Source organism: Oncorhynchus tshawytscha, linkage group LG08 (genome assembly GCF_018296145.1).
Source record: "Oncorhynchus tshawytscha isolate Ot180627B linkage group LG08, Otsh_v2.0, whole genome shotgun sequence".
Lineage (NCBI taxonomy): Eukaryota > Metazoa > Chordata > Actinopteri > Salmoniformes > Salmonidae > Oncorhynchus > Oncorhynchus tshawytscha.
The window spans coordinates 64352588-64374139 of NC_056436.1; the positions used below are offsets into that span (position 1 = coordinate 64352588).

At 45.9% G+C, this 21552-nt stretch overlaps 1 protein-coding gene across 3 annotated transcripts in view; it reads right to left on the reverse strand.

Moving 5' to 3' along the window:
- Positions 1–21552, reverse strand: part of LOC112236180 (Kv channel-interacting protein 1) — a 62306-nt gene that overhangs the window by 7850 nt on the left and 32904 nt on the right. Inside the window, exon 2 of one of the 3 annotated variants that reach the window (XM_024404761.2) lies at positions 16121–16202. The exons of the other annotated variants lie outside the window; for them this stretch is intronic. Within the exon in view, the coding sequence (XP_024260529.1) occupies positions 16121–16202 (82 nt within the window). The remainder of the gene's footprint in view (positions 1–16120; positions 16203–21552) is intronic. 3 annotated transcript variants of the gene reach the window in all.

Consider the following 21552-nt stretch of genomic DNA (forward strand, 5'->3'; position numbering starts at 1 on the left):
GGATAACCCCCGTGGTAACTACTCAGCCTCAACGTGGATAACCCCCAGTGGTAACTACTCAGCCTTAATGTGGATAACCCCCAGTGGTAACTACTCAGCCTTAATGTGGATAACCCCCAATGGTAACTACTCAGCCTCAACGTGGATAACCCCCAGTGGTAACTACTCAGCCTCAACGTGGATAACCCCCAGTGGTAACTACTCAGCCTTAATGTGGATAACCCCTAATGGTAACTACTCAGCCTCAACGTGGATAACCCCCAGTGGTAACTACTCAGCCTCAACGTGGATAACCCCCAGTGGTAACTACTCAGCCTTAATGTGGATAACCCCAGTGGTAACTACTCAGCCTTAATGTGGATAACCCCCAGTAATGGTAACTAACTCAGCCTCAACGTGGATAACCCCAGTGGTAACTAATCAGCCTCAATGTGGATAACCCCCAGTGGTAACTACTCAGCCTTAATGTGGATAACCCCCAGTGGTAACTACTCAGCCTTAATGTGGATAACCCCTAATGGTAACTACTCAGCCTCAACGTGGATAACCCCCAGTGGTAACTACTCAGCCTCAACGTGGATAACCCCCAGTGGTAACTACTCAAGCCTTAATGTGGATAACCCCAGTGGTAACTACTCAGGCTCAATGTGGATATACCCCAATGGTAACTACTCAGCCTTAATGTGGATAACCCCAGTGGTAACTACTCAGCCTTAATGTGGATAACCCCCAGTGGTAACTAATCAGCCTTAATGTGGCTAACCCCCAGTGGTAACTACTCAGCCTCAACGTGGATAACCCCCAGTGGTAACTAATCAGCCTTAATGTGGATAACCCCCAGTGGTAAGAACTCAGCCTTAATGTGGATATACCCTAATGGTAACTAATCAGCCTTAATGTGGATAACCCCCAGTGGTAACTACTCAGCCTCAACGTGGATAACCCCAGTGGTAACTACTCAGCCTCAACGTGGATAACCCCCAGTGGTAACTACTCAGCCTTAATGTGGATAAACCCCAGTGGTAACTACTCAGCCTTAATGTGGATAACCCCAGTGGTAACTACTCAGCCTCAACGTGGATAACCCCCAATGGTAACTACTCAGCCTCAATGTGGATAACCCCCAATGGTAACTACTCAGCCTTAATGTGGATAACCCCCAGTGGTAACTAATCAGCATCAACGTGGATAACCCCCAGTGGTAACTACTCAGCCTTAATGTGGATAACCCCTAATGGTAACTACTCAGCCTCAACGTGGATAACCCCCAGTGGTAACTACTCAGCCTCAACGTGGATAACCCCAGTGGTAACTACTCAGCCTCAATGTGGATAACCCCCAGTGGTAACTACTCAGCCTCAATGTGGATAACCCCCAGTGGTAACTACTCAGCCTTAATGTGGATAACCCCCAGTGGTAACTACTCAAGCCTTAATGTGGATAACCCCCAGTGGTAACTACTCAGGCTCAATGTGGATATACCCCAATGGTAACTACTCAGCCTTAATGTGGATAACCCCCAGTGGTAACTACTCAGCCTTAAAGTGGATAACCCCCAGTGGTAACTACTCAGCCTTAATGTGGATAACCCCCAGTGGTAACTAACTCAGCCTTAATGTGGATAACCCCCAGTGGTAACTAATCAGCCTTAATGTGGCTAACCCCCAGTGGTAAGAACTCAGCCTTAATGTGGATATACCCCAATGGTAACTAATCAGCCTTAATGTGGATAACCCCCAGTGGTAACTACTCAGCCTCAACGTGGATAACCCCCAGTGGTAACTACTCAGCCTCAACGTGGATAACCCCCAGTGGTAACTACTCAGCCTTAATGTGGATAAACCCCAGTGGTAACTACTCAGCCTTAATGTGGATAATCCCCAGTGGTAACTACTCAGCCTTAATGTGGATAACCCCCAATGGTAACTACTCAGCCTCAACGTGGATAATCCCCAGTGGTAACTACTCAGCCTCAATGTGGATAACCCCCAATGGTAACTACTCAGCCTTAATGTGGATAACCCCCAGTGGTAACTAATCAGCCTCAACGTGGATAACCCCCAGTGGTAACTACTCAGCCTTAATGTGGATAAACCCCAATGGTAACTACTCAGCCTCAACGTGGATAATCCCCAGTGGTAACTACTCAGCCTCAATGTGGATAACCCCCAGTGGTAACTACTCCGCCTCAACGTGGATTACCCCCAGTGGTAACTACTCAGCCTCAACGTGGACGTAACCCCCAGTAACCCCAGTGGTAACTACTCAGCCTTAATGTGGATAACCCCCAATGGTAACTACTCAGCCTCAATGTGGATAACCCCCAATGGTAACTACTCAGCCTCAATGTGGATAACCCCCAGTGGTAACTACTCAGCCTTAATGTGGATAACCCCCAGTGGTAACTACTCAGCCTCAACGTGGATACCCCCAGTGGTAACTACTCAGCCTTAATGTGGATAACCCCCAGAAGGTGCACTAGTTTAACCCACACAGATAAGTACTCTAATAGTTATAGAATGGAGACTGCTCCAATCATCTTCTCCCTCCTCATTATACATCTATCTTTATTTCGCTCTCTCTCTCTTTTGATTTTTGTCTCTTTCTTTACCCCCTGTACTCCTCTGTCTATACTTATCCTGTCCTGCTCTCTGTCTCACTCATTCCCCTTTGTCCCTACCTCTGTATCCCCTCTCACTGACTGCATTCACTATCATTCTACCTGCCTCTCTCCTCTTTCTCTCCCCCTGTCCGTCGCTTTATGCAAGTGACTCTCACTCATTCATCAACACACACGGCCGTGTGCGTGTGTGTGTGTGTGTGAATGAGGGCATTTTTCACTGTACAGCATAATGTAGCTGTTCTTAACTTGCCTGTTAGTAACTTTGATAAACGGTCGTTATATCCGTTCAACAATACCCAACAATGACACAAGTCATTGTCCCTCATGTAGACCAACCAATAGTTATTATTATTATCAATAAAATACATGCCACTATGAATCTAGTCAAATCTACTTGTAGTAATCACTATCTACCAGTAGAGGGAGACAGACAGTTTTGGTCATTGTGACATTCCTTTTCCCCTCTGTAAACATCTTGTATTCTCTTATATTGTCCTTATGGTGTTGTTTCCAGAACCTCACTGACCATGAGAAAGCAAACACTCCTGGAGTCATATCACCATTTTATTATTGAGTATATAATCCAGACTCTTTCTCTATTTTTCTCTCCCTTCCCTCTCTCCCTTTCTCACCTCTCTCCCTCTTCCCTCTATCCCTTTCCCCCTCTCCCCCTCTCCCTCTCCCCCTCTGCCCCTCCTGTTCTCTTCCCTCTGTCCCTTTCCCCTCCACCCTCTCCTGTTCTCTTCCCTCTATCCCTTTCCCCCTCTCCCCCATCCCCCTCTCACCTCTCCCTCTCCTGTTCTCTTCCCTCTGTCCCTTTTCCCCCCACCCTCTCCTGTTCTCTTCCCTCTGTCCCTTTCCCCCCACCCTCTCCTGTTCTATTCCCTCTATCCCTTTCCCCCTCTCCCCCATCCCCCTCTCCCCCTCTCTCTCCCACCTCTCCTGTTCTCTTCCCTCTCTCTCTCGTTCTACTCAAACTGATCCCTGCAATCCTTCCATATGAGACTCTCGTTTGCATAATCTGAGTTAGCCAAATCTGTTTCGTCCCCCAGCGACCAGCTGCCTCTCATTGGCCACTTATGAGTGAGGAACGCTCTCTATGAAGCAGAACCACTATTCTGACATCACAACACTGAGCAGGTATATGGATCACACACACCCATATTACACACACACCAATAGATTTACACAGCATTCCACCCACTCACAACCAGTGGAGATAAGATACTGCATTCTAAATTCCATTTGACTAAAGCAACTTTGCGACTTCAGGACAGGGTGACACAAATTGACATACTGTAACTAAACCTTCACTTTGCATGCCTTCGGGTCACCCTTCACTCACACCAATAAATCACTGGGAAATGTTAAGCAGTGTTACTGCTAATGTACATAATCACTGGGAAATGTTAAGCAGTGTTACTGCTAATGTACATAATCACTGGGAAATGTTAAACAGTGATACTGCTAATGTACATAATCACTGGGAAATGTTAAACAGTGTTACTGCTAATGTACATAATCACTGGGAAATGTTAAACAGTGTTACTGCTAATGTACATAATCACTGGGAAATGTTAAGCAGTGTTACTGCTAATGTACATAATCACTGGGAAATGTTAAGCAGTGTTACTGCTAATGTACATAATCACTGGGAAATGTTAAACAGTGTTACTGCTAATGTACATAATCACTGGGAAATGTTAAGCAGTGTTACTGCTAATGTACATAATCACTGGGAAATGTTAAGCAGTGTTACTGCTAATGTACATAATCACTGGGAAATGTTAAGCAGTGTTACTGCTAATGTACATAATAATCACTGGGAAATGTTAAGCAGTGTTACTGCTAATGTACATAATCACTGGGAAATGTTAAGCAGTGTTACTGCTAATGTACATAATCACTGGGAAATGTTAAGCAGTGTTACTGCTAATGTACATAATCACTGGGAAATGTTAAGCAGTGTTACTGCTAATGTACATAATCACTGGGAAATGTTAAGCAGTGTTACTGCAATGCATAACCATTGGGAAATGTTAAGTAGTGTTACTGCTAATGTACATAACCACTGGGAAATGTTAAGCAGTGTTACTGCTAATGTACATAACCATTGGGAAATGTTAAGCAGTGTTACTGCTAATGTACATAACCACTGGGAAATGTTAAGTAGTGTTACTGCTAATGTACATAACCACTGGGAAATGTTAAGCAGTGTTACTGCTAATGTACATAACCACTGGGAAATGTTAAGCAGTGTTACTGCTAATGTACATAACCACTGGGAAATGTTAAGCAGTGTTACTGCTAATGTACATAATCATTGGGAAATGTTAAGTAGTGTTACTGCTAATGTACATAACCACTGGGAAATGTTAAGCAGTGTTACTGCTAATGTACATAACCACTGGGAAATGTTAAGCAGTGTTACTGCTAATGTACATAACCATTGGGAAATGTTAAGCAGTGTTACTGCTAATGTACATAATCACTGGGAAATGTTAAGCAGTGTTACTGCTAATGTGTTACTTTAACCACTGGGAAATGTTAAGCAGTGTTACTGCTAATGTACATAATCACTGGGAAATGTTAAGCAGTGTTACTGCTAATGTACATAACCACTGGGAAATGTTAAGCAGTGTTACTGCTAATGTACATAATCACTGGGAAATGTTAAGCAGTGTTACTGCTAATGTACATAATCACTGGGAAATGTTAAGCAGTGTTACTGCTAATGTACATAATCACTGGGAAATGTTAAGCAGTGTTACTGCTAATGTACATAACCACTGGGAAATGTTAAGCAGTGTTACTGCTAATGTACATAATCACTGGGAAATGTTAAGCAGTGTTACTGCTAATGTACATAATCACTGGGAAATGTTAAGCAGTGTTACTGCTAATGTACATAATCACTGGGAAATGTTAAGCAGTGTTACTGCTAATGTACATAATCACTGGGAAATGTTAAGCAGTGATACTGCTAATGTACATAATCACTGGGAAATGTTAAGCAGTGTTACTGCTAATGTACATAATCACTGGGAAATGTTAAGTAGTGTTACTGCTAATGTACATAATCACTGGGAAATGTAATAAAATGTTAAGCAGTGTTACTGCTAATGTACATAATCACTGGGAAATGTTAAGCAGTGTTACTGCTAATGTACATAATCACTGGGAAATGTTAAGCAGTGTTACTGCTAATGTACATAATCACTGGGAAATGTTAAGCAGTGTTACTGCTAATGTACATAATCACTGGGAAATGTTAAGCAGTGTTACTGCTAATGTACATAATCACTGGGAAATGTTAAGCAGTGTTACTGCTAATGTACATAATCACTGGGAAATGTTAAGCAGTGTTACTGCTAATGTACATAACCACTGGGAAATGTTAAGCAGTGTTACTGCTAATGTACATAATCACTGGGAAATGTTAAGCAGTGTTACTGCTAATGTACATAATCACTGGGAAATGTTAAGCAGTGTTACTGCTAATGTCATAATCACTGGGAAATGTTAAGCAGTGTTACTGCTAATGTACATAACCACTGGGAAATGTTAAGCAGTGTTACTGCTAATGTACATAATCACTGGGAAATGTTAAGCAGTGTTACTGCTAATGTACATAACCACTGGGAAATGTTAAGCAGTGTTACTGCTAATGTACATAATCACTGGGAAATGTTAAGCAGTGTTACTGCTAATGTACATAATCACTGGGAAATGTTAAACAGTGATACTGCTAATGTACATAATCACTGGGAAATGTTAAACAGTGTTACTGCTAATGTACATAATCACTGGGAAATGTTAAGCAGTGTTACTGCTAATGTACATAATCACTGGGAAATGTTAAGCAGTGTTACTGCTAATGTACATAATCACTGGGAAATGTTAAGCAGTGTTACTGCTAATGTACATAATCACTGGGAAATGTTAAGCCTGCTAATGTACATAATCACTGGGAAATGTTAAGCAGTGTTACTGCTAATGTACATAATCACTGGGAAATGTTAAGCAGTGTTACTGCTAATGTACATAACCACTGGGAAATGTTAAGCAGTGTTACTGCTAATGTACATAATCACTGGGAAATGTTAAGCAGTGTTACTGCTAATGTACATAATCACTGGGAAATGTTAAGCAGTGTTACTGCTAATGTACATAATCACTGGGAAATGTTAAGCAGTGTTACTGCTAATGTACATAATCACTGGGAAATGTTAAGCAGTGTTACTGCTAATGTACATAACCATTGGGAAATGTTAAGTAGTGTTACTGCTAATGTACATAACCACTGGGAAATGTTAAGCAGTGTTACTGCTAATGTACATAACCATTGGGAAATGTTAAGCAGTGTTACTGCACATAACCACTGGGAAATGTTAAGTAGTGTTACTGCTAATGTACATAACCACTGGGAAATGTTAAGCAGTGTTACTGCTAATGTACATAACCACTGGGAAATGTTAAGCAGTGTTACTGCTAATGTACATAACCACTGGGAAATGTTAAGCAGTGTTACTGCTAATGTACATAACCATTGGGAAATGTTAAGTAGTGTTACTGCTAATGTACATAACCACTGGGAAATGTTAAGCAGTGTTACTGCTAATGTACATAACCACTGGGAAATGTTAAGCAGTGTTACTGCTAATGTACATAACCATTGGGAAATGTTAAGAGTGTTACTGCTAATGTACATAATCACTGGGAAATGTTAAGCAGTGTTACTGCTAATGTACATAACCACTGGGAAATGTTAAGCAGTGTTACTGCTAATGTACATAATCACTGGGAAATGTTAAGCAGTGTTACTGCTAATGTACATAACCACTGGGAAATGTTAAGCAGTGTTACTGCTAATGTACATAATCACTGGGAAATGTTAAGCAGTGTTACTGCTAATGTACATAATCACTGGGAAATGTTAAGCAGTGTTACTGCTAATGTACATAATCACTGGGAAATGTTAAGCAGTGTTACTGCTAATGTACATAACCACTGGGAAATGTTAAGCAGTGTTACTGCTAATGTACATAATCACTGGGAAATGTTAAGCAGTGTTACTGCTAATGTACATAACCACTGGGAAATGTTAAGCAGTGTTACTGCTAATGTACATAATCACTGGGAAATGTTAAGCAGTGTTACTGCTAATGTACATAATCACTGGGAAATGTTAAGCAGTGATACTGCTAATGTACATAATCACTGGGAAATGTTAAGCAGTGTTACTGCTAATGTACATAATCACTGGGAAATGTTAAGCAGTGTTACTGCTAATGTACATAATCACTGGGAAATGTTAAGCAGTGTTACTGCTAATGTACATAATCACTGGGAAATGTTAAGCAGTGTTACTGCTAATGTACATAATCACTGGGAAATGTTAAGCAGTGTTACTGCTAATGTACATAATCACTGGGAAATGTTAAGCAGTGTTACTGCTAATGTACATAATCACTGGGAAATGTTAAGCAGTGTTACTGCTAATGTACATAATCACTGGGAAATGTTAAGCAGTGTTACTGCTAATGTACATAATCACTGGGAAATGTTAAGCAGTGTTACTGCTAATGTACATAACCACTGGGAAATGTTAAGCAGTGTTACTGCTAATGTACATAATCACTGGGAAATGTTAAGCAGTGTTACTGCTAATGTACATAATCACTGGGAAATGTTAAGCAGTGTTACTGCTAATGTACATAATCACTGGGAAATGTTAAGCAGTGTTACTGCTAATGTACATAATCACTGGGAAATGTTAAGCAGTGTTACTGCTAATGTACATAATCACTGGGAAATGTTAAGCAGTGTTACTGCTAATGTACATAATCACTGGGAAATGTTAAGCAGTGTTACTGCTAATGTACATAATCACTGGGAAATGTTAAGCAGTGTTACTGCTAATGTACATAATCACTGGGAAATGTTAAGCAGTGATACTGCTAATGTACATAATCACTGGGAAATGTTAAGCAGTGTTACTGCTAATGTACATAATCACTGGGAAATGTTAAGCAGTGTTACTGCTAATGTACATAATCACTGGGAAATGTTAAGCAGTGTTACTGCTAATGTACATAATCACTGGGAAATGTTAAGCAGTGTTACTGCTAATGTACATAATCACTGGGAAATGTTAAGCAGTGTTACTGCTAATGTACATAATCACTGGGAAATGTTAAGCAGTGTTACTGCTAATGTACATAATCACTGGGAAATGTTAAGCAGTGTTACTGCTAATGTACATAATCACTGGGAAATGTTAAGCAGTGTTACTGCTAATGTACATAATCACTGGGAAATGTTAAGCAGTGTTACTGCTAATGTACATAATCACTGGGAAATGTTAAGCAGTGTTACTGCTAATGTACATAATCACTGGGAAATGTTAAGCAGTGATACTGCTAATGTACATAATCACTGGGAAATGTTAAGCAGTGTTACTGCTAATGTACATAACCATTGGCTCTCTAAGTCCAACACTGACAGACAGAGTGACATCTCCACATATTCTTAGGAAGTGCAAAGGAAACACATCCATTATTAAAAAGAGGCAGAAACTGGCCGACACAAATTCAATGACTCAGAAAAGCAGACCCACACACACCATCACACTAAATATTACGCTAATGTCATGACACAGTCCGTGCGAAATGCATTAGAGTGCCGTTTGTCTGCTCATCCCCATGGACAAAAAGAGTCTGCTATCAACACACAATGAAAAAAAACACTGTAGTAGATAGTCAACTGAGGCTGTCGTCACAGGATGTCTTGGTTAATAGGCACTCTCACACTCTGCAATACTCTGTATGAGCGTTGGTGAGAGAAGGAATGTTAGAGAGGATGGAAGGGAGGGAAGGAAAGGAGGATGAGAGCAAAACCAGGGATGTGCAAGGGTTGGGTTGAGAGTGAGGAGAAAGATGTAGATTATGAATCAGAGTGTGTGGGAGAAAAGAACGAAGAAGTGATAAAACCAGAAAGAAATGTGGAATGAGGAGGAGGGGGGAGCAAAAACAGAGAGGGAGGAGTGGAATTGGGGACAAGAAGGAGAGGATGACAGAAAGAGAGGGGGAGAGAGAGACAGAGGGAGATATGGAGAGAGAGAGAGAGGGGGAGAGAGAGAGAAAGAGAGAGGGGGGAGAGAGAGAGAGACAGAGGGAGACATGGAGAGAGAGAGCGAGATATGGAGAGAGAGAGAGCGGAAGAGAGAGAGAAAGAGAGAGGGAGACAGGAGGAGACAGAGCGAGATATGGAGAGAGAGCTAGAGAGAGAGGGAGAGAGAGAGAGACAGAGGGAGATATGGAGAGAGAGAGAGAACGAGAGAGGGGGAGAGAGAGAGACAGAGGGAGATATGGAGAGAGAGAGACCGGGAGAGAGAGAGAAAGAGAGAGGGAGACAGGAGGAGACAGAGTGAGATATGGAGAGAGAGAGAGACAGAGGGAGATGTGGAGAGAGAGATACGGAGAGATATGACAGAGAAAGGAAGACGAGAAAGGGTTTGGGAGACAGGAAGGCAGGAAAAGACAGGAAGGGACAGAAAAAATGAGCAAGGGAGAGAGGGAGAGTGGCAGGAAGCGAGAAGAGTAAGACAACATTGCTGCAGGGAGCCGGAGTAAGGGATGGAAGGATGGGGGCGGAGGAGAAGGAATGACACATTCACCAGAGAGAAAAAGCCATCAAAAGCTTCTGTCGGAGCTGGCTGTCATCAGCCCCATGTCACTAAGACCCTGTCAGACTGTTACAGAGAAGAGACACACACACACTGTCACAGAGATAACATGCATCAGAAAACATCAGAGATGGAAAGACCCAGATAGGATAACACACCTCCGTAGCACAGCTCTAATAAGGTCAAGCTAGGATACTATATTTAACAAGTATAACTGTAATCCGACGTTACCACTAGCCCTACACTCTTAGAAAAAAGGTGTTATCTAAAAGGGTTCTTCAGCTGCCCCAATAGGAGAATCCTTTGAAGAACTCATTTCGGTTCCTATATATACAGTTGAATTCAGAAGTTGACATACACTTAGGTTGGAGTCATTAAAACTAGTTTTCAACCACTCCACAAATTTCTTGTTAATTAACAAACTATTGTTTTGGCAAGTCGCTTAGGACACAGACATATTATTTCACTTATAATTCAATGCATCACAATTCCAGAGGGTCAGAAGTTTACATACACTAAGTTGACTGTGCCTTTAAACAGCTTGGAAAATTCCAGAAAATGATGTCATGGCTTTAGAAGCTTCTGACAGGCTCATTGACATCATTTGAGTCAATTGGAGGTGTACCTGTGGATGTATTTCAAGGCCTACCTTCAAACTCAGTGCCTCTTTGCTTGACATCATGGGAAAATCAAAAGAAATCAGCCAAGACCTCCACAAGTCTGGTTCATCCTTGGGAGCAAATTCCCAATGCCTGAAGGTACCACGTTTATCTGTGCAATCAACAGTACGCAAGTATAAACACAATGGGACCACGCAGCCGTCATACCGCTCAGGAAGGAGACGCGTTCTGTCTCCTAGAGATGAACGTACTCTGGTGCGAAAAATGCAAATCAATCCCAGAATAACAGCAAAGGACCTTGTGAAGATGCTGGAGGAAACAGGTACAAAGGTATCTATATCCATATTAAAATGAGTATTATATCGAAATAACCTGAAAGGCCTGTTTTGACTGTTTGACCATAATGACCATCGTTATGTTTGGAGGAAAAAGGAGGAGGCGTGCAAGCCGAAGCACGGGGGTGGCAGCATCATGTTGTGGGGGTGCTTTGCTGCAGGAGGGACCGATGCACTTCACAAAGTAGATGACATCATGAGGAAAGAAAATTATGTGGATATATATTGAAGCAACATCTCAAGACATCAGTCAGGAAGTTAAAGCTTGGTCGCAAATGGGTCTTCCAAATGGACAATGACCCCAAGCATACTTCCAAAGTTGTGGCAAAATGGCTTAAGGACAGCGAAGTCAAGGTATTGGAGTGGCCATCACAAAGCCCTGACCTCAATCCTATAGAAGATTTGTGGGCAGAACTGAAAAAGTGTGTGCAACAAGGAGGCCGACAAACCTGATTCAGTTACACCAGCTCTGTCAGGAGGAATGGGCCAAAATTCACCCAATTTATTGTGGGAAGGCTACCCGAAACGTTTGACCCAAGTTAAACAATGTAAAGGCAATGCTGCCAAATACTAATTGAGTGTATGTAAACTTCTGACCCACTGAGAATGTGATGAAAGAAATAAAAGCTGAAATAAATCATTCTCTCTACTATTATTCTGACATTTCACATTCTTAAAATAAAGTGGTGATCCTAACTGACCTAAAACAGGGAATTGTTATTAATGTCAGGAATTGTGAAATGTCAGGAATTATTAAATGTCAGGAATTGTGAAAAACTGAGTTGAAATGAATTTGGCTAAGGTGTATGCAAACTTCCGAATTCAACTGTATATACTGTATATAAAATACATTTTTTAAAGGATAACCCTTTTTGGTTCCAGGTAGAACCCTTTCCACAAAGGGTTCTTCATGGAACCCAAAATAATTTTACCTGGAACCAAAAAAGGTTATACCTGGAACCTTTTTTTCTAAAAGTGTAGCATACATCGTTGATATGACAAGATAGATATGTAAGGAACAAGACAGATATTCAAAATGTTTGTTTTTGTCCATCATCAATCTACACACAATACCCCATAATGACAAAGCAAAAACAGGATTGTAGAAATATTTGAAAATGCATAAGTTAAATCAACTGAAATATCACATTTACATCTCTATCTGTCTTGTTCCTTCCTTAAAGCTGTAACGTAACAAAATGTGGAAAGCGTCAAGGGGTCTGAATAGTTTCTGAATGCACTGTATGTAAGAAACAAGACAGATATGTAATGAAAGGGACACATATGGAAGGAATGAGACAGATATGGAAGGAACGAGACAGATAAGGAAGGAACGAGACAGATATGGAAGGAACGAGACAGATATGTAATGAAAGGGACACATATGGAAGGAATGAGACAGATATGGAAGGAACGAGACAGATAAGGAAGGAACGAGACAGATATGGAAGGAACGAGACAGATATGGAAGGAATGAGACAGATATGTAATGAAAGGGACACATATGGAAGGAACGAGACAGATATGGAAGGAATGAGACAGATAAGGAAGGAACGAGACAGATATGGAAGGAATGAGACAGATATGTAATGAAAGGGACACATATGGAAGGAATGAGACAGATATGGAAGGAATGAGACAGATAAGGAAGGAATGAGACAGATATGGAAGGAATGAGACAGATATGGAAGGAACGAGACAGATATGTAATGAAAGGGACACATATGGAAGGAACGAGACAGATATGGAAGGAATGAGACAGATATGGAAGGAATGAGACAGATATGTAATGAAAGGGACACATATGGAAGGAACGAGACAGATATGGAAGGAATGAGACAGATATGGAAGGAATGAGACAGATATGGAAGGAATGAGACAGATATGTAATGAAAGGGACACATATGGAAGGAACGAGACAGATATGGAAGGAATGAGACAGATATGTAATGAAAGGGACACATATGGAAGGAATGAGACAGATATGGAAGGAATGAGACAGATAAGGAAGGAATGAGACAGATATGGAAGGAACGAGACAGATATGGAAGGAACGAGACAGATATGGAAGGAACGAGACAGATATGGAAGGAACGAGACAGATATGGAAGGAACGAGACAGATATGGAAGGAACGAGACAGATATGGAAGGAACGAGACAGATATGGAAGGAACGAGACAGATAAGGAAGGAACGAGACAGATATGGAAGGAATAAGACAGATAAGGAAGGAACAAGACAGATATGGAAGGATCGAGACAGATATGGAAGGAACAAGACAGATATGAAAGGAACAAGACAGTTAATGCAATGCAAACTATATTTAATAATTTATATTTAATGTCTTCATTATGTCAATATTTCATGATATAAAACATGATATGTTATCTAATGTGATTTATATTACAATCTGGAAATAGCCCATGGAAAAATAATCAAAAGAGCAATATGCAAAATTGTGCAAATTTGCAATAAGCATGGATAACTTTGGAACCACCAATCTCATATCATCTCACTGACCCCCAAAACTGATATATTGTGTTGCCATGCCAACCGTGCTTCCAAGGGAACAGGCAAGACGGAAGAGAGTGTGTGAGCAGAGTGACAAATACCTTGTGTGTTTCCCCTCCACTGATGTCTGCACATACACTTATGTACACACACACACACACACACACACACACACACCACTCCTCTCAAGCAAACACATGGACATAGACATTACTTTACACTAGAGCATGTATATATCCTCTATGTCCTGATGACACTACCCTTCTCTCTAGAGTTATCACCCACACATTACCTCAGGTGTTACCTCTCTCTTTCACCAACCCATTACCTCAGGTGTTACCTCTCTCTCACCCACACATTACCTCAGGTGTTACCTCTCTCTTTCACCAACCCATTACCTCAGGTGTTACCTCTCTCTCTCACCCACACATTACCTCAGGTGTTACCTCTCTCTTTCACCAACCCATTACCTCAGGTGTTACCTCTCTCTCTCACCCACACATTACCTCAGGTGTTACCTCTCTCTCTCACACACACATTACCTCAGGTGTTACCTCTCTCTTTCACCCACACATTACCTCAGGTGTTACCTCTCTCTTTCACCAACCCATTACCTCAGGTGTTACCTCTCTCTCTCACCCACACATTACCTCAGGTGTTACCTCTCTCTCTCACACACACATTACCTCAGGTGTTACCTCTCTCTCACCCACACATTACCTCAGGTGTTACCTCTCTCTCTCACCCACACATTACCTCAGGTGTTACCTCTCTCTCACCCACACATTACCTCAGGTGTTACCTCTCTCTCTCACACACACATTACCTCAGGTGTTACCTCTCTCTCACCCACACATTACCTCAGGTGTTACCTCTCTCTCACCCACACATTACCTCAGGTGTTACCTCTCTCTCTCACACACATATTACCTCAGGTGTTACCTCTCTCTCTCACCCACACATTACCTCAGGTATTACCTCTCTCTCTCTCACACACACATTACCTCAGGTGTTACCTCTCTCTCTCTCACATACATTACCACAGGTGTTACCTCTCTCTCTCACACACACATTACCTTAGGTGTTACCTCTCTCTCTCTCACACACATTACCTCAGGTGTTACCTCTCCCTCTCACCCACATTACCTCAGGTGTTACCTCTCTCTCTCACACACACACACATTACCTCAGGTGTTACCTCTCTCTCTCACCCACACATTACCTCAGGTGTTACCTCTCTCTCTCACCCACACATTACCTCAGGTGTTACCTCTCTCTCTCACCCACACATTACCTCAGGTGTTTACCTCAGGTGTTACCTCTCTCTCTCTCACATACATTACCACAGGTGTTACCTCTCTCTCTCACACACATTACCTCAGGTGTTACCTCTCTCTCTCACACACATTACCTCAGGTATTACCTCTCTCTCTCTCACCCACACATTACCTCAGGTGTTACCTCTCTCTCTCTCACATACATTACCACAGGTGTTACCTCTCTCTCTCACACACATTACCTCAGGTGTTACCTCTCTCTCTCACACACATTACCTCAGGTGTTACCTCTTGCTCACACACACATTACCTCAGGTGTTACCTCTCTCTCTCACCCACACATTACCTCAGGTGTTACCTCTCTCTCACACACACACATTACCTCAGGTGTTACCTCTCTCTCTCTCACATACATTACCACAGGTGTTACCTCTCTCTCTCACACACACATTACCTTAGGTGTTACCTCTTTCTCTCACACATACATTACCTCAGGTGTTACCTCTCTCTCTCACCCACACATTACCTCAGGTGTTACCTCTCTCTCACACACACATTACCTCAGGTGTTACCTCTCTCTCTCACCCACACATTACCTCAGGTGTTACCTCTCTCTCTCATACATTACCTCAGGTGTTACCTCTCTCTCTCACATACATTACCACAGGTGTTACCTCTCTCTCACACACATTACCTCAGGTGTTACCTCTCCCTCTCTCTCACACACATTACCTCAGGTGTTACCTCTCGCTCACACACACATTACCTCAGGTGTTACCTCTCGCTCACACACACATTACCTCAGGTGTTACCTCTCTCTCTCACACACACATTCAACTGATGCTTCCATGGAATAGTGACTTTATGATAATAATAATAATAATAATTATTATTATGTGTGTGTATGACATTGTATTGGTTGCATGTGTTGTTGATAGGTGTAGGTTGTGTTGTTTTCATAAATGTGTGTATGTGAGTGCTAGCATCCTTTTTAAGTTGTGTGTGTGTGTGTGTGTGTGTGTGTGTGTGTGTGTGTGTGTGCGCCTGTGTGTGTCCGTGTGTCTCACCTCTGGATGGCCTCCTCCTCTCCCCCTTGGTCCTCTCCCCCATGGTTAACGTGCCCACCACAGCGCCCATGTTGTCAGAGGTCTGTAACGTGTCTGACAGTTAGCTCTCACACTGCCTCCCTCACTCCCTCTGTCCCTCTTTCCACTCATCCTGTCATCTGACTCGGAATTACCTCAACGACGCCCCGCTATCTTTCTTTCGTTCTTTTACTCTCTCAATCTATGTGGAGCCTCGAAGTTCCTCTCCCTCTGCTTCTCCCTCTCCTCTCTCCCCCTTATCTCCCTCTCTCTCCTATCTCTCCCCCTCCTTCGTTTCTCACCTTCTCTCTCTCCCTATCTCTCCTCTCTCCCTATCTCTCCATCTCTCACATCTCTCCTTCTCTCTCCCTCTCCTCTCCTCTTCTCTCTCCTTACCTCTCTCCTTCTCTCCCTCTCTCCCTCCTTCTCTCCCTCTCCTTCTCTCCTTCTCTCCCTCTCCGTCTCTCCCTCTCCGTCTCTCCCTCTCCATCTCTCTCCCTCTCCTTCTCTCTCCCTCTCCTTCTCTCTCGCTCTCTCCTTCTCTCTCCCTCTCCTTCTCTCTCCCTCTCTCCTTCTCTCTCCTCTCCCATTCTCTCTCTATCACCCTATATCTCCCTCTCGCCTTCTTTTTCTCTCTCTCTCGCTCTCTCCCTCTCCCCCTCCCCCCTCCATCTTTCTTTCTTCCTCTCTCTCCTTTTCTCTCCCTCTCATTTTCTCTCACTCTCTCTCATTTTCTCTCACTCTCTTTCCTTCTCTCTCGCTGTCTCTTCTCTCTCCTTCTCTCTCGCTGTCTCTTCTCTCTTTCTCTCTCTCTCTCTCTCTCTCTCTCCTTTTCTCTCACTCTCCTTCTCTCTCGCTGTCTCAGTAAGAGGTTGATTCATTGAATCATAGATCATATGACTCATAGTACTGTTACAGTACTGTTACACCATTCCATCCCCCTGAGAATAAAAATGTAATTTAAACACACACACACGCAGATACACACACCCCTCCATAAAACAATTATTCATATATTTGAACTAAAGTGATTACAGACATAATCATACTGTTACACAGACACCTTTACACACATCTTCTCCTCCCCTCTTCACCCCCACACACAGCAACCATCCCACTGATCACCCACTACATACATCATCCATCTTACTGATCACCCACTACATACATCATCCATCTCACTGATCACCCACCACATACATCATCCATCCCACTAATCACCCACTACATATATCATCCATCCCACTGATCACCCACTACATACATCATCCATCTATAAAAACACACCAGGATAGAGAAGAAGATGGAGACAGAAAAGAGGGTGGGGATGGGGGGAGAAAGGAGGGGAGAAAGAGTGTGGGGATGGGGGGGTAGAAAGAGGGAGAGAAGGAGTGTGGAGATGGGGGGAGAGAAGGAGTGTGGCGATGGGGGAGGGAGAAAGGGGGAGAGAAGGAGTGTGCCGATGGGGGGAAAGGGGGAGAGAAGGAGTGTGGCGATGGGGGAGAAAGGGGGAGAGAAGGAGTGTGGCGATGGGGGGAGAAAGGGGAGAGAAGGAGTGTGGGGATGGGGGGAGAAAGGGGGAGAGAAGGAGTGTGGCGATGGGGGAGAAAGGGGGAGAGAAGGAGTGTGGAGATGGGGGGAGAAAGGGGGAGAGAAGGAGGTGGAGATGGAGGGTAGAAAGGGGAGAGAAGGAGTGTGGAGATGGAGGGTAGAAAGGGGGAGAGAAGGAGTGTGGGGATGGGGGAGAAAGGGGGAGAGAAGGAGTGTGGCGATGGGGGGAGAAAGGGGGAGAAGGAGTGTGGAGATGGGGGGGGGAGAAAGGGGGAGAGAAGGAGTGTGGCGATGGGGGAGAAAGGGGAGAGAAGGAGTGTGGGATGGGGGGTAGAAAGGGGGAGAGAAGGAGTGTGGAGATGGAGGGTAGAAAGGGGGAGAGAAGGAGTGTGGGGATGAGGGGGAGAAAGGGGAGAGAAGGAGTGGGGATGGGGGAGAAAGGGGAGAAAGGAGGGGGGGGGAGAAAGAGGAGAAGAGTGTGGAGATGGGGGGAGGGGAAGAGAAGGGGAGGGATGGGGGGGAGAAAGGGGAAGGAGTGTGGGGATGGGGGTAGAAAGGAGAGAGGAGTGTGGAGATGGGGGGGGAAAGGGGAGAGAAGGAGTGTGCGATGGGGGGAGAAAGGGGGAGAGAAGGAGTGGCGATGGGGGGAGAAAGGGGGAGAGAAGGAGTGTGGAGATGGGGGGAGAAAGGTGGAGAGAAGGAGTGTGGGGATGGGGGGGGTAGAAAGGGGGAGAGAAGGAGTGGGAGATGGAGGGTAGAAAGGGGAGAGAAGGAGTGTGGGGATGAGGGGGAGAAAGGGGGAGAGAAGGAGTGGGGATGGGGGGAGATGGGGGTGGGAGAAAGGGGGAGAGAAGGAGTGTGGGGATGGGGAGAAAGGGGGAGAGAAGGAGGGGGATGGGGGGGTAGAAAGGGAGAGAGGAGTGTGGAGATGGGGGGAGAAAGGGGGAGAGAAGGAGTGTGCCGATGGGGGAGAAAGGGGGAGAGAAGGAGTGTGGCGATGGGGGAGAAAGGGGGAGAAAGGGGTGGAGATGGGGGGGGTAGAAAGGGGAGAGAAGGAGTGTGGAGATGGAGGGTAGAAAGGAGGAGAGAGAGAAGGAGTGGGGGATGAGGGGGAGAAAGGGGGAGAGAAGGAGTGGGGATGGGGGAGAAAGGGGGAGAGAAGGAGTGTGAAGATGGGGGAGAAAGGAGGAGAGAAGGAGTGGGAGATGGTGGGGAAGAGAAGGGGGGGATGGGGGAGAAGGGGAGAGAAGGAGGTGGGGGGTGGGGGGAGAGAAGGAAGATGGAGGGAGAGAAGGAGTGTGGGGATGAGGGGGGAGAAAGGGGGAGAGAAGGAGTGGGGATGGGGGAGAAAGGGGGAGAGAAGGAGTGTGGAGATGGGGGAGAAAGGAGGAGAGAAGGAGTGGGAGATGGTGGGGGGAAGGGAGGTGGGGATGAGAAGGGGAGAGAAGGAGTGTGGGGATGGGGGTAGAAAGGGGGAGAGAAGGAGTGTGGCGATGGGGGGGGAGGGAGAAAGGGGAGAGAAGGAGTGCCGATGGGGAGAAAGGGGGAGAGAAGGAGTGTGGGGATGGGGGAGAAAGGGGAGAGAAGGAGTGTGGGATGGGGGAGAAAGGGGGAGAGAAGGAGTGATGGGGGAGAAAGGGGAGAGGGGGAGAGAAAGGGGGAGAGAAGGAGTGGGAGATGGGGGGAGAAAGGAGAAGGGAGAGAGAAGGGGGAGTGAAGGAGGATGGGGGAGAAAGGGGAGAGAAGGAGTGTGGGGATGGGGGGGGGAGAAAGGGGGAGAGAAGAAAGAGTGTGGGGATGGGGGGAGAAAGGGGGAGAGAAGGAGTGGGGATGGGGGGAAAGGAGGAGAGAGGAGATGTGGGGATGGGGGAGGGGGAAAAGGGGGAGAGAAGGAGTGTGGGGATGGGGGTAGAAAGGGAGAGAGAAGGAGTGTGGAGATGTGGGGAGAAAGGGGGAGAGAAAGGGGGGATGGGGGGTAGAAAGGGAGAGAGAAGGAGTGTGGAGATGGGGGGAGAAAGGGGAAAGGGGGGGGAGAGAAAGGGGGAGTGTGGAGATGGGGGGAGAAAGGAGGAGAGATGGAGAGATGGGGGAGAGAAGGAGGTGGCGATGGGGGGAGAAAGGGGGAGAGAAGGAGTGTGGAGATGGGGGAGAAAGGGGAGAGAAAGGAGTGTGGAGATGGGGGGAAAAGGTGGAGAGAAGGAGTGTGGGGATGGGGGAGAAAGGGGGAGAGAAGGAGTGTGGAGATGGGGGAGAAAGGTGGAGAGAAGGAATGGGGGTAGAAAGGGGGAGAAAAGGAGTGTGGAGATGGAGGGAGAAAGGGGGAGAGAAAGAGTGTGGAGATGGGGGGAGAAAGGAGGAGAGATGGAGTGTGGGGATGGGGGAGAGGAGTGTGGCGATGGGGGGAGAAAGGGGAGAGAAGGAGTGTGGAGATGGGGGGAGAAAGGGGGAGAGAAGGAGTGTGGAGATGGGGGAGAAAGGGGGAGAGAAGGAGTGTGGAGATGGGGGGAGAAAGGGGGAGAAGGAGTGTGGGGATCGGGGAGAGAAGGAGTGGGGGATGGGGGAGAGAAAGGGGGAGAAGGAGTGTGGGGATGGGGGAGAGAAGGAGTGTGGGGATGGGGGAGAGAAGGAGTGTGGGGGGAGAGAAAGGGGGAGAAGGGGTGTGGAGATGGGGGAGAAAGGGGGAGAAGGGGTGTTGGGATGGGGGAGAAAGGGGGAGAGAAGGAGTGGGGGGGAGAAAGGGGGAGAGGAGTGTGGGGATCGGTGAGAGAAGGAGTGTGGGGATGGGGGAGAAAGGGGGAGAGGGAGTGTGGGGATGGGGGAGAAAGGGGAGAGAAGGAGTGTGGGGATGGGGGTAGAAAGGGGAGAGAAAGAGTGTGGAGATGGGGGGAGAAAGGAGGAGAGATGGAGTGTGGGGATTGGGAGAGAGGAGTGTGGGATGGGGGAGGGGGGAGAGAAGGAGTGTGGAGATGGGGGAGAAAGGGGAGAGGGAGTGTGGAGATGGGGGAAAGGGGGAGAAAGGGGGGGGATGGGGGAGAAAGGGGAGAGAAGGAGTGTGGAGATGGGGGGAGAAAGGTGGAGGGGAGAGAAGGAGAAAAGGAGTGTGGAGATGGAGGGAGAAAGGGGGAGAGAAGGAGTGTGGGGGGGAGAAAGGGGGGAGAGAAGGAGTGGGGATGGGGGAGAAAGGGGGAGAAGGAGTGTGGAGATGGGGGAGAAAAGGGGAGAGGAGTGTGGGGATCGGGGGAGAGAAGGAGGGGGGATGGGGGGAGGATGGGGGAAAGGGGGAGAAGGAGTGTGGGGATGGGGAGAGAAGGAGGTGGGGATGGGGGAGAGAAGGAGGTGGGGATGGGGGGGAGAGAAAGGGGGAGAAGGGGTGTGGAGATGGGGGGAGAAAGGGGGAGAGAAGGGGTGTTGGGATGGGGGGAGAAAGGGGGAGAGAAGGAGTGGGGATGGGGGAGAGAAAGGGGGAGAAGGAGTGTGGGGATCGGTGAGAGAAGGAGTGTGGGGATGGGGGAGAAAGGGGGAGAGAAGGAGTGTGGGGATGGGGGGGGAAAAGGGGAGCGAAGGAGTGTGGAGATGGGGGGAAAGGGGGAGCGAAGGAATGTGGAGATGGGGGGAGAAGGACTGTGGGGATGGGGGAGAAAGGGGGAGAGAAGGAGTGTGAGGATGGGGGAGAAAGGGGGAGAGAAGGAGTGTGAGGATGGGGGCAGAGAAGGAGTGTGGAGGATGGGGAGAGAAGGAGTGTGGGGGATGGGGGAGAGAAGGAGTTTGGGGGATGGGGGAGAGAAGGAGTGTGGGGATGGGGGGAGAAAAGGGGGAGCGAAGGAGTGTGGAGATGGGGGGAGAAGGACTGTGGGGATGGGGGA